This window comes from Salvelinus sp. IW2-2015, linkage group LG9 (genome assembly GCF_002910315.2).
Source record: "Salvelinus sp. IW2-2015 linkage group LG9, ASM291031v2, whole genome shotgun sequence".
Taxonomy (NCBI): Eukaryota; Metazoa; Chordata; class Actinopteri; order Salmoniformes; family Salmonidae; genus Salvelinus; species Salvelinus sp. IW2-2015.
In genome coordinates, this window is record NC_036849.1 from 21,387,547 (window position 1) to 21,400,453 (window position 12,907).

General features: G+C 43.9%; 1 protein-coding gene across 2 annotated transcripts in view; it reads right to left on the minus strand.

Moving 5' to 3' along the window:
* Nucleotides 1-608: 608 nt before the first annotated feature.
* clic4 (chloride intracellular channel 4) overlaps nt 609-12,907 on the minus strand; it is a 36,591-nt gene continuing 24,292 nt past the window's right edge. For both annotated transcript variants that reach the window (XM_023994686.2, XM_023994685.2), the window contains 5 exons: nt 6,940-7,049; nt 4,331-4,456; nt 4,066-4,172; nt 2,404-2,585; nt 609-1,584 (listed from right to left, as the gene is read on the minus strand). In XM_023994686.2, the coding sequence (XP_023850454.1) occupies nt 1,420-1,584; nt 2,404-2,585; nt 4,066-4,172; nt 4,331-4,456; nt 6,940-7,049 (690 nt within the window). In that variant the 3' untranslated portion in view covers nt 609-1,419. The remainder of the gene's footprint in view (nt 1,585-2,403; nt 2,586-4,065; nt 4,173-4,330; nt 4,457-6,939; nt 7,050-12,907) is intronic.

Genomic DNA, 12,907 nt, shown 5'->3' on the forward strand with positions numbered 1-12,907 from the left:
ATTCCTTTTATGAAATGTGTATTACAACAAATGTCTGAAAAGATGGCGGCAAAACAAGGGGAGATAAAAAACAAAACAGTATATATTTTTGCTTTATCCACACTAAAGCATTTTGGAACTACGAAAGAATACATTCACTACCTATGAGAGCATTCGAAATAATGAGAAAATGAAATCCTACATGATATTCATTACATTACCATTCTCCTCTCCCCGATTAATTTTCTCATAAATATCTTTAGTGTCATCTTTCCTGATGCCTGACTGCACATTACCGTTCTTCCGTATTCTATGGGAGAAAGAGAAAGTGTGTGGTTTTTATACTTCACTAGTTTAGATAGCAGGAGTCATTCAATCCACAGTGAGACCAGAATTAATGTGCCCTTTTTGGTGGCTGAAGTATAATATAAGCTACCACTGCTGCCAGAACAACACAAGCTAAAGACTTCCCTTCATGCTTTACAGGAGAAAATAAAAAACAGATGTTATTTCTGGTAAAATGGAGCTTCACTGCCCAGAGTGTCAGTGTCTATATGGAGCAGTGATGTGAGGCAATGCAGTGATGAAGTCTAAATGGTTGTTTTTTTTCTGCTAGATATTATCTAATATTTAATTGCTACATATTTCTTTAATCTCAGGTTCCATTGTCCTGAGCTGAAAACATCTCATCCAAGCACCTGGTACAGGTACATCGTGGAAAGCCCTGACTGAGCTCAGCATAAGGTCAAGGAGGAAAATGGTATCAGAGCATGGAAAACATGTAGCCTTACTTCTATTATAGTTATTGCAATTGACTTAAGCAATGCAACAGTAAAATGAAGCATATCGCGCTGATATGTCAACTGTGGTTTGGCCTAGCGTCTAATGCAGTACATGCAGTGAAACCTGCCCTCATTTACTCTCTAGAGCCAAAAACACTGAATCTTTCAACACTTTATAAATCAACTCTGTAGCCAAAACACAAAATCAGCCTTGTAATTTTCACTTTCATAGCAAGCCTAAAAAGCAAATTAATATTGAACAGCTGAACGGAAAATAGAAAAACACAGGTTGTGACCATATTCCCATGAGGAGACAGAGGGTCACCCGGAAGGCCACTTCATAAGAAGTGTGTTTAGATTGCCCTCCAACACTGATAAGCTCTGATACACACCAGCCTGCGTCTGATCTGGGAGATCGCCATTCAAATCATCATATCAAAGAGAAAACAAAAAAAGTTATAAACAATGGACCGTCAGTAAACTTTCTGAGCTGCTTCATGTACTCAAGATATCTCCAAAAATAAAAGGGAAAAGTAAGAACAAAGGAGCTCATGCATTGTGTTTGCTATAAATGAGGAGAGAAGGAAAGGTAGTCCATAGTTTTCTTTCTCGTGTCTGAACAGACCAGTCCCAGTGTTGGGGGTAAGGGGGGGGGGCCCTATTTGATCAGCCTCTTGGCCACGTCTTGGTAGGCGATCTCGATCTCTTTGTCACTGGGGCAGGTGTTGGTGAACTCCTCGTGTGTGTAGGCGTTCTGCAGGTACTGCCAGATACCTGTCATGTCCTTGGGGATGTCAAAGCCTCTGTACTTCTTGGTCACCACCTGTGGATGGAGGGGGACATTGATTAATTAATGTATTCTTAGATAAACTTCTAGAGAAGCGGTCCCTCTGTAGGCCAAGGGTGGTACAAAATGATTTGGGTAGCAGAATGCATAAATCACTAAGTGCTCTGGGCTTTGCTGTGTCAAGATGTATTCTATTTGTCCAACATAAGCATTCAATTTTATCATAAGAATAGCACAGGTAGCTTAGCTGGGGGGTTACTATAGGGACTTCGCTAACTCAACTGTGTGTGTACACTGAGTATACCAAACATTATGAACACCTTCAAAATATTGAGTTGCGCATGGACGGGGCATTCGTCGGGGCATGGACTCTACAAGGTATCGAAAGCGTTCCACAGGGATGCTGGCCCATGTTGACTCCAATGCTTTCCAAAGTTGTGTCAAGTTAGCTGGATGTCCTTTGGTTGGTGGACCATTCTTGATACACACAGGAAACTGTTGAACATGAAACTATGTAGCGTTGCAGTTTTTTGACACAAACCAGAGCACCTAGCACCTACCATCATACTCTGTTCAAATGCACTTAAATCTTTTGTCTTGCTCATTCACCCTCTGAATGACACACATACACACCAATCCACGTCTCAATTGTCTTAAGGCTTAAAAATTATTCTTGAACCTGTCTCCTCCCCTTAATATACATTGAACGTAGTGGATTTAACAGGTGACATCAATAAGGGATCATAGCTTTCACCTGGATTCACCTGGTCAGTCTATCTCATGGAAAGAGCAGTGAGTATACAATGTTCTGTACACTCAGTGTATAATGTCATGTTTATTGGCCTCTGCTCTTACCTTGACGATGTGCAGCTTGGGAAGGAGGTTGCAGTCAGCCAGTGTCATGTTGTCACCATCCAGGAACTTGCGAGTGGAGATCTTGACGTCCTCAATGCTGTTGTGGTCGATCTCGTCAGGCAGTGGGGAGCGCAGGTACTCATCCAGCTTCTGCAGGGTCTTCAACAGCCCACGCTCCAGACCTACAGCAAAAAAAGGAACATTTATCATCTCTAACTAATGTGAAGGAACATTTTATTGTTGTGCTTTTCTAATAACCAATTTTACTGGGTTCTTGCAAGTGACTGATTGTGCCTGGGAGAAATCCTCACCATCAGTATAACCAGTTTGGCTCAGCTTGGAGAGAAGAAGCCTTGTGAGGTATTGGTCGGTCACATGCATGAACCAAACGTTAATGATGAATTAATGATGAAAAATGAATAAGCTATATCAAATATAACTTGTCGTGTAAGCAGTATATAAGAGAAGTATCGTGACTGCCCCGGCTGAGCTGCTGACAGACGTGTACTACTTGGTGCATTACGTTTGTTGGAACCTCTCCAGCTTGCTGATACTAAAGAATGATTCATTTAAGATTGACTTCAGGTGTCCCTGGTGGTAATTTCCAGAACACTAGCACAACAACTGTCAACTGCATATAGCATTCACAAACCAGCCTGCCTGCATTGTGTTGAGTATTCTAGACCACTTTTCAAACCGACACTACAGGATACACACAGCAGTTCTGTAGTCTGCCACGCGAGGGCAGCATTTTATAGCAAGATGGCAGAACTTAAGCTGCCTTGCTGAAGTACTTTGAGAGAGTACATTCCTTGATCCCAGTTTTGACATTATCTTGAGAGCCCAAATAAGGAGTAGTTCATACAACTAAAATAGATAGCAGGGGTTGGACTAATTGTGGTTCACTGAGCAAATTCGACTTATTGGAATGTTATGTATTCAAGCCAGTTGGAGAGTGTGTGACTGGGCATATTGTGTTTTACATTTTACAGTGTGACTGTCCTATAAATAGGGCATGCTTATCATTCAGATATGACTTTCAGCAATAAAGTACTGTTGACATAGCCCAGAAGATATTCAAAGCCAACCATCACGACAGGTCAATATTTCCACAGGGTGGAGAATAGAAAGAAACCATACCATCCAAGATACCAGAGGACATGAACTGATACTGTGTCATAAACAGCTTACCCCAGATTAACATGGCATACAGACAGAGAAACAATAGCCAATATGACTGAGGCAAAGCTACAGTATACTGTCATCTGTTGTCTTGTACAAAACATGTCTGTTGGCAATATATTTATAGCTGTGGCATGCCTGTTAAACAAAAGCCAGGGGAGACAAGAGAGTTGCTGTGAGCTCATTTCCAGACCATCTCGCTCTGTTGTTTTTACCAGGCTTTTGGTTGTTTCTTTAGAGAGCCCAGCCAGGTGACATGGGGTACAGGGGGAAAGTGGCAGGAATGGTACTGGGGACAGAGAGGGGCCACCACGGAGAACAAAAGCTCTATGTTGACATGGCAAATCCCCCCCCCCCCGCGCTGTCACCCAGCCACCAATGACCTCAGGCTGCTGCTGTCACCTAGCAACCACAGAACTGTTGAAGCACATAGGTTTATGTGTGTGCTTGTTAATTATGTTATAGGGAGTGGAAGCTCACCTTCGTTGGCATTGGGTTTTGAGTTTTTGATGAACGCTGAGAACTTGGCAAAGATGTCCATCCCAGCTGTGTTGGACTCAGGGTGTCTGGCACTAAGCTTGGTGAACCTACACACACACACACACACACACACAAACAGATGACACACCTGGTTAGATCTCAAACAAGCAGAGTGTATACTGTAACCTAGGTATCTACACTTGAAGGCAGTGTGATGTGCCTAGTAGGCGTGACGAGCTGTTACCACCCAGACGAGATGACTCACTTGGGTGGGCTGAGGACATCCTCCAAGAACTCCTCTATCTTGTTGACATCTGTCTTGACCTCCCCGTTGAAGGTGATGAAGGGAGGGTGTGTGCCTGGGGCCAGGTTCTGGAGGTCTGCAGGCTTCCTGGGAAGAGGAGAAGACAGGGGATTTAGTGGGCATGTCACAGCACACTGGTAAATACCCATATCAGCCAAATGCAATGCATACCTTATACTGTGTAAAGCCCTTAATGTTGTTGAAATGTCTGTCTTGTTTGTATGGATGACTTTGCTGCAAAACCAAGTTCCCCCTGGGGATAAAGTTTTATACTACTACTATACAACTGAGACGTCACTGATTACTCACTAACCTATCACTTTATATCCTTATAATCCATYTAGTCTCGGTCTAGTCTTTGACAATCATCAACAATCATTAGTGTTATTCTGTTTCTTCCCAGGGTCCAGTTCTATTGCTTTCTCAGGTCAGTGGAGGTGGCTGTGGCCCACGGACAGGACACAATTCCCTGTCCCAGTTCCATGCTCAACTGTTCCAGACTTTTCTAGCCCTCTCTAGCGCTCCCCTCGCACACACAGACCCTGGGCTGGAATTTATTTTCAACAGGGTTGTGTACGTGTGTTTGTGCATGTGTGTGTATGCCAAGTTCATTCCGCTGTCCGCAGTGCTCAGAGCAGGCTTGTTTTGTTCCAGGTGTCTGGGAGGTGAGATATGATGAGAACACACACAACATAATGAGGATGTGATGAAGGACCTGTCAACAGCACAAAGCCCTTTGTCATGTTTCATAATGATCCACACAAACCAAATCACTAAATTACGAAGGAAAATAAAAACCTTTTTAGGTCATACAGTGTAGAAGTATTAGCATTGCCATGACTGAGTTAATTGACTAAATAATGTGGAGCAAATTAACTTTGATGCAGAGAACAGCCTACCACTGACCTATCCATAGAGAGTGCTTCACATGCAAGCCAAGTCAAAATGCAATGTGATGTGCGTACGTACAGTGGTTAAGATGTCCCTATAAGGGGAGATGTGAAACACACTCATAGGACCAACAAGTCACAGGGGCACCAAAACAGGAAGTGATCTCAACACTTTGGAATGAGCACAGGAAGCACACTTGCCCCATGGCAACATTAAGTGGGAGGAGGTAAAAGTGTTCTCTCAAGAAGATAAATAAAAACGATTTAATCATAGACATGTTAGTCATTGAATTGGGCCAAAAATAGTTTTCCATACCAAGGTTGCAAAATTTAAGATTAGAAATCGTAATTCTACATCTTTCCTTACTAAGTGGGCTACTCACAATCACATCAATGTGGAATGGTAGTAAATAAAATATAATGTCTTTGAGTTCCATATAGTAATAAAAAGGGATAAAATAAGACAAACTCTTTTGCAATACTTTGCCTTTCTGTTGACTGGAGAAAAAGTGAAGCCTTTATCAGTCCTGGTCTGAACAGCTGAACAAAGACATGTTTGACAGAGGGGGAAACAAACACTGTTAAGTGGGCGGACATCCTCCACTGCCTTTTACAAGACCTCCAGAAGCTTGTTTCCCATTACACACCACAGACATAGACGTACATGCGCAAATACATTCACAGACACCCACAGACAACATTCACAGACACCGAACGACAACATTCTCAGACACCCATAGACAACATTCACAGACACCCACAGACAACATTCACAGACAACATTCCGGTGCCTTCAGAGGTAAAAAAGAAGGTTGCTCTTGGTACTACTCAGTCTTGTCTTGTCTAGATTACCCTCAGGACCGACCCTGGCAGAGGTAGCAGTGTTTCTGAGCTCTCTCAGGAGAAGAGATGCAACGCGATAGAAAAGCATCTACGTGGATGAGCTTTCCCCTCTAAACCACTTCATCAGAGAGCCTGCTGTATACTGGACTGTCTGAGTCAAACAGCAATGATGAAAGGCCCATGGAAATTAAGAGTTCATTTGACCATATCTGAAAATAATCACACATATGCCAGCAGCCTTGGCCTGGGAAGAGGAAAAATAATCAGGTTGACTCATAGAGGGACATAATGGCTGGGTAAGGAGCTGCCAGGCAGCATTACAGTGAACATGAGGAAGAAAGTTTTCTGTAGTTCCAGCCGAGGCTAAATAGTGTTCAAATTACTTTGGGAGGGGAAGATGATCCTTTTAGATCCTGTTTTAGAGTAAGAAAAATAACATCTAGGGAGGAAGTGAGCACAACCTCAATTAGCCCCAGCTTGTTTATTTTCCAGATTTCTCGGGTTTGGAAAGGTCATGAGAAAACCAAATAAGCAATTAGGGCGGTGTGGCTGTTTGAGGTGTGGCTGGATCAAAGTGTTCTGCTAGGCTGCTACGGTCTTAGTGGAGAGCCCAGAAAAGCTCTGAGAGCCAATGAAAGAGGAGAGCAGAGAGAGAATATTCCCCTGGCTTTCCAGGAGCTAGTTGAGAGCTGAGGAGTAGCAGGCTAATCCCTTCTGGGGGACTGAGCTAGCTAGATAGTGTGGCGTGTGTTGGAGGAGTGAGCAAGCAAACTAGTGTGATGTCTGGTGGAAGAGTGAGCTAGCTAATGTGACGTGGTGGTCTGGTGTCTCCCTCACCTCTTCAGGTCCACTGTGGTGACGTTGAAGACCACTCCCTTCAGCCACAGGATCATGAAGAGTCTCTGGGAGAACGGGCAGTTCCCAATGCTCTCGCCATCACTTCCCGCCTGAGAGAGAGAGAGAGAGGGAAAGAGAGGGCGAGAGAGAGAGAGGAGAAGAAGGTTAGATTAGGTAAGACTACATCACCATCATTCACATGGCATTGTTTTCACCTTAAAGAAGCCTTTCACACAACCACAAAGAAAATGCACCATGGCTGGAAGGATAAGAGGCAGGGAATCCAACATCCAACATCCAACAATATTTAAATGGCTCTTGTAAACTGATCGCAATCAAGTTAAGGTTGAGCCTTAAAATGGATAAAAGTCTTGGAACACTGATATTATCAGACCTCTGTTCTACAATCTCCAATGACCAGCGGTGTTTTACTGCACTGACCTATTTTGAGCAGACAATTATTCTTTCACACAGATTAAAGACTAGCTCCCTGAGTCCCAGAGAGCAGGCTAACCTCTGTATCAAACCCTTTAGCACACTTCCACAGCCGCCTCCATTCATCCACACTACCAGGCAGCCAAGTGGAACACAAACCCCTGAAGTGACTGAGAGGGACCCTGAGAGGGAGCTGGACAGCTTCTTGTTTCTTTAGACCTAAAGAGAGAGTCTGATATATTTGAGTGGGAGGGGGGATGATACAGTATGTCTGCCAGTGTCTAATCACTGTGCTCAACCATCACCATGACAACATCACTGAAGGTATTTTGATTTGTAACACATGCATGTTGATGTGTTTGATGTGTATTGAATCGTGTATACAGGGCTATTCTGTGAGACAATTGGTCTCAGCATGAGTCCCTGTGAAAATAAAGGTTAAATAAAATGTAATTTATAAAATGAACAATCGACTACATGCCATCCAAACAAGAGACATGGACAAACTAGGCAACTGTTCTCAGACAATCTCTGGACGTGGGGAAAAACAAGCAACTACCCACTAGTACAGGCCCACTTTCACGTTGGGGATTTTCCTTACCCAAAATAGATCTGCCACCTTCACCTCCCTTTCATGACAAACTACTACTGTGCATTATGATAGTGTACACAGGCCTCCAGCCCCAGCAGTAAAAACAAGGCAGTGAGAGAGATATTATAAACACTCCGCTGGCAGACACACTGTCCTATAAACACACCAGAGATCTCTCCAACTACCACCGCAAGCACACTCTCCCTCTCTCACTCCCGCTCATCCACCTCAAGCTGGTCTATATCAATGATGCTCTAGAGCACAAGCAAATCCCAGTTTCCAGCTTAGGTTGTGTGTGCAGAAATAGTTGTGGGAGTAAGAAAAAACGGTAGATCGAGGAGAGGGAGTTTTTGATGCAACTATTCTCCTCTCATGTAACATTAATATGTTACATGTGTGTAGTAATTACTAAATAGGAAAGTGAAATGAAATATTCATGAGTAAAGATCTTGCTTGTGTAAACAAACATACTATAGCTGGAGGAGCCAATCGCCGTTGAGATTGACACCCAAACTACAAAACACAAATAATTTGACTGTCACTACAATGTCTTCTCTAGGCCGTCATTGTAAATAAGAATGTGTTCTTAACTGACTTGCCTAGTTAAATAAAGGTTCAATAAAATAAATAAAAATGATCTGACATTGGCCCCAATGTTCCAGTTCATTATATGCCTCTTCCTCTTTTAAGAGGATCAACTCAAGCATGGTCTCAGCCCCTTTTACACTGTCAACATCTTCCCCCATTCCACATTTACAGAACTGGTTATGGAGTGTTCCATAGACGGTGAGCACAAAGAAGAATGCCATTCTTCTCAGTGCCAGTTAATTCTGAAGAATGCCCAGTATTCATTCATTCAGAAGGACAGGGACTGAAGGTAATAKGAGCATTAAGAAAAGGAATGTATCTTTTCTCACTGTCTATTATTACTTTAGCAAGTCTTGGCTCACTGAAAGGTGGCATGCTCATCAATTTGTCTCTCCTTGTCAGTCACTTTGTAGCCTACCCTCCCTTCTACCTAGCCTCCTGTCCATCTCTTTCACTTTCTCATTCCATGTCTCTCCCTCTGGCCAGTGCAGAGGGCATCTTGAGGAAGGGGAAATTCCTCTCTGAGATTCAGGACCATTCCAATGTCAAATACACTAATTAAAATGGCATACCACAGCCTTTTGAGTAATGGACTGGCGGAGCTGTGCCAAGATAGGGCTGGGCTTCATGACACATTTATAAAACTTTATTTTTTATTCCCATGGAGCTAACGTCCCCCTCTACCACTAGAAATCCGATAAATAATACCTATCCAAAACTTTTTTCAAAAGAGGTACGGCCTGAAGTGATCTTGTGAATGAATAGGGAACTTTGTTTCCAGAATGTTCCTGGCAGTGTGTCCGGCTAACAGCACTCTGCTGGTGTGTACAGACAGTCTGTTTGTCTCTCTGTGGTGTGGAGGCCCAGTGTGTTCTCTCTGTTTGATCTGCCTGCTGGCTGTCCTACAGGCTGGAGTTGCTGCTCTGTTGTTAGAGCTCAATTCAACAAATCAAAAGGTTGGATTAGATCACAGCCTTTGTTCAGTGTCCCCTCCTTATGATTCGATTCCTGTGTATGAAAGGCTTGCCATCAAATCGTATTGCTCTGTTTGGAACCTCAGGCAATTGTTATCTAACAAGAGACCAGTAGCTGATACTTGTGGGACTATAGAGACAACAATGTGTTATTTTCTGCTTTTATCCAGAGATTGTATTCTTGTTGGTTACTATGTGTCAGGGGTAGGAATGACAGCAAAACATGGTGACTATTCCCATGACGATGGAGGCCAGACTCATAATAAATAACTGCTTATCATTGCACAGAGATAACCAGGTGAATGGCATCTTTCAGAATACAATGGTACGTAAACATAAAGGATTGGTTACTACTTACTTAAAGTGCATACTGTGTACTATTTATCACGTACTGTTTGGTAAAAAGTATGCCACAGGCGAAACAGATACTTTTGGTGCATTCAAGACAACTGGGAACTCTAAAACAACGAGCTCAGACTGTGAAAAATCGCGACATCAGTGATCTTCAGCTCAGAGAAGTCAGATGAAGTTTTTTTCCCAGTTGCCTTGAAAGCACCATCTGTTATGGCTTCACATATGAACCGGACAGGATCATTTATAGCCCCACCCAGTGACCTTTCTCCATTGCCTTTCACTAACACCGGAGTGTTGTTTTGGGCTAACATTAGCTAGCATTTAGAACAACGTATTTGGGGTAAACTTGTGTACCGTAGGTCTATGCAAGTATCAATTGAAGAGTCAACAAGCTTAAAAGGAATGGGAGATGAAAAGCGCTATAGAAATATTATCAATTACTATACCAAAGATGGTTTATTTAGAACAAAAAAATAGAACAAAAATCTCTGACGAAGGCCAAGAGGCCGAAGCATAAGCTTCGATAGAAAAAGTGATGCTAGCAAGAGCAGTGTGTACGTTTCTTTTTCCTTTCAAGTTATCTAATCGTTACCAGGCACCTGCAACAAGATAGCTCAGATGTACGAATGTATTTTTTAATGTTGGAAGTAAAACACACCAACAGTGGATGTACTGGTATCAAATAAAATGTTTTATTACAAACAAGAAACACATTTCAATGAAAAAAACTGAAATCCACGAAAAAATTACTTCACGGGCCTCCCGGGTGGCGCAGTGGTCTAGGGCACTGCATCGCAGTGCTAGCTGCACCACCAGAGTCTCTGGGTTCGCGCCCAGGCTCTGTCGCAGCCGGCCGCGACCGGGAGGTCCGTGGGGCGACGCACAATTGGCATAGCGTCGTCCGGGTTAGGGAGGGTTTGGCCGGTAGGGATATCCTTGTCTCATCGCGCTCCAGCGACTCCTGTGGCGGGCCGGGCGCAGTGCGCGCTAACCAAGGGGGCCAGGTACACGGTGTTTCCTCCGACACATTGGTGCGGCTGGCTTCCGGGTTGGAGGCGCGCTGTGTTAAAGAAGCAGTGCGGCTTGGTTGGGTTGTGCTTCGGAGGACGCATGGCTTTCGACCTTCGTCTCTCCCGAGCCCGTACGGGAGTTGTAGCGATGAGACAAGATAGTAATTACTAGCGATTGGATACCACGAAAATTGGGGAGAAAATGGGACAACATTTTTTTTTACTTAAAAAAAATAAAAAATACAAAAAATGACTTCACCAAAAACATTAGAAAATGAATAGCTACATTAAATGATATACAAAATACATAACTACTTCATGGCCTCTAAAATAGTCATAAGACGTGCCTCCCTGGCACCTCCTTCTCCAGACTCCACATCTGGACCTTTCTGGGATGGAGGAGCCCACAGCTGCACCTTGGGAGGATGAGATGATGTCCAAACCGGTGGGGTGATGAGTGGCAGCCCCCCAGCGCCTCATCCATCACCACTTCTAGGATGCAGCTGTGGCCTCCCCTCCCTCAGTGCTGACTCCAGTGGGGAGAGCTTTCAACTCCTGAAAAATGATCACTTTCAGCATCAAAACATACTACATGTAAAGCCCTGGTATTATGCCAATTACAGTACATTTCTCTGGAATACGTGAACCTTTCTCACATGTTTCTCTTCACACTTACAGTGGGGAGAACAAGTATTTGATACACTGCCGATTTTGCAGGTTTTCCTACTTACAAAGCATGTAGAGGTCTGTAATTTTTATCATAGGTACACTTCAACTGTGAGAGACCGGAAATCTAAACAAAAATCCAGAAAATCACATTGTATGATTTTTAAATAATTAATTTGCATTTTATTGCATGACATAAGTATTTGATCACCTACCAACCAGTAAGAATTCCGGCTCTCACAGACCTGTTAGTTTTTCTTTAAGAAGCCCTCCTGTTCTCTCACTCATTACCTGTATTAACTGCACCTGTTTGAACTCGTTACCTGTATAAAAGACACCTGTCCACACACTCAATCAAAACAGATTCCAACCTCTCCACAATGGCCAAGACCAGAGAGCTGTGTAAGGACATCAGGGATAAAATTGTAGACCTGCACAAGGCTGGGATGGGCTACAGGACAATAGGCAAGCAGCTTGGTGAGAAGGAAACAACTGTTGGCGCAATTAATTAGAAAATGGAAGAAGTTCAAGATGACGGTCAATCACCCTCGTCTGGGGCTCCATGCAAGATTTCACCTCGTGGGGCATCAATGATCATGAGGAAGGTGAGGGATCAGCCCAGAACTACACGGCAGGACCTGGTCAATGACCTGAAGAGAGCTGGGACCACAGTCTCAAAGAAAACCATTAGTAACACAACTACGCCGTCATGGATTAAAATCCTGCAGCGCACGCAAGGTCCCCCTGCTTAAGCCAGTGCATGTCCAGCCGTTCTGAAGTTTGCCAATGACATCTGGATGATCCAGAGGAGGAATGGGAGAAGGTCATGTGGTCTGATGAGACAAAAATAGAGCTTTTTGGTCTAACTCCACTCGCCGTGTTTGGAGGAAGAAGGTATGAGTACAACCCCAAGAACACCATCCCAACCGTGAAGCATGGAGGTGGAACATCATTCTTTGGGGATGCTTTTCTGCAAAGGGGACAGGACGACTGCACCGTATTGAGGGGAGGATGGATGGGGCCATGTATCGCGAGATCTTGGCCAACAACCTCTTTCCCTCAGTAAGAGCATTGAAGATGGGTCGTGGCTGGGTCTTCCAGCATGACAACGACACGAAGCACACAGCCATGGCAACTAAGGAGTGGCTCCGTAAGAAGCATCTCAAGGTCCTGGAGTGGCCTAGCCAGTCTCCAGACCTGAACCCATAGAAAATCTTTGGAGGGAGCTGAAAGTCCGTATTGCCCAGCGCACAGCCCCGAAACCTGAAGGATCTGGAGAAGATCTGTAGGGAGGATGGGCCAAAATCCCTGCTGCAGTGTGTGCAAACCTAGTCAAGAACTACAGGAAA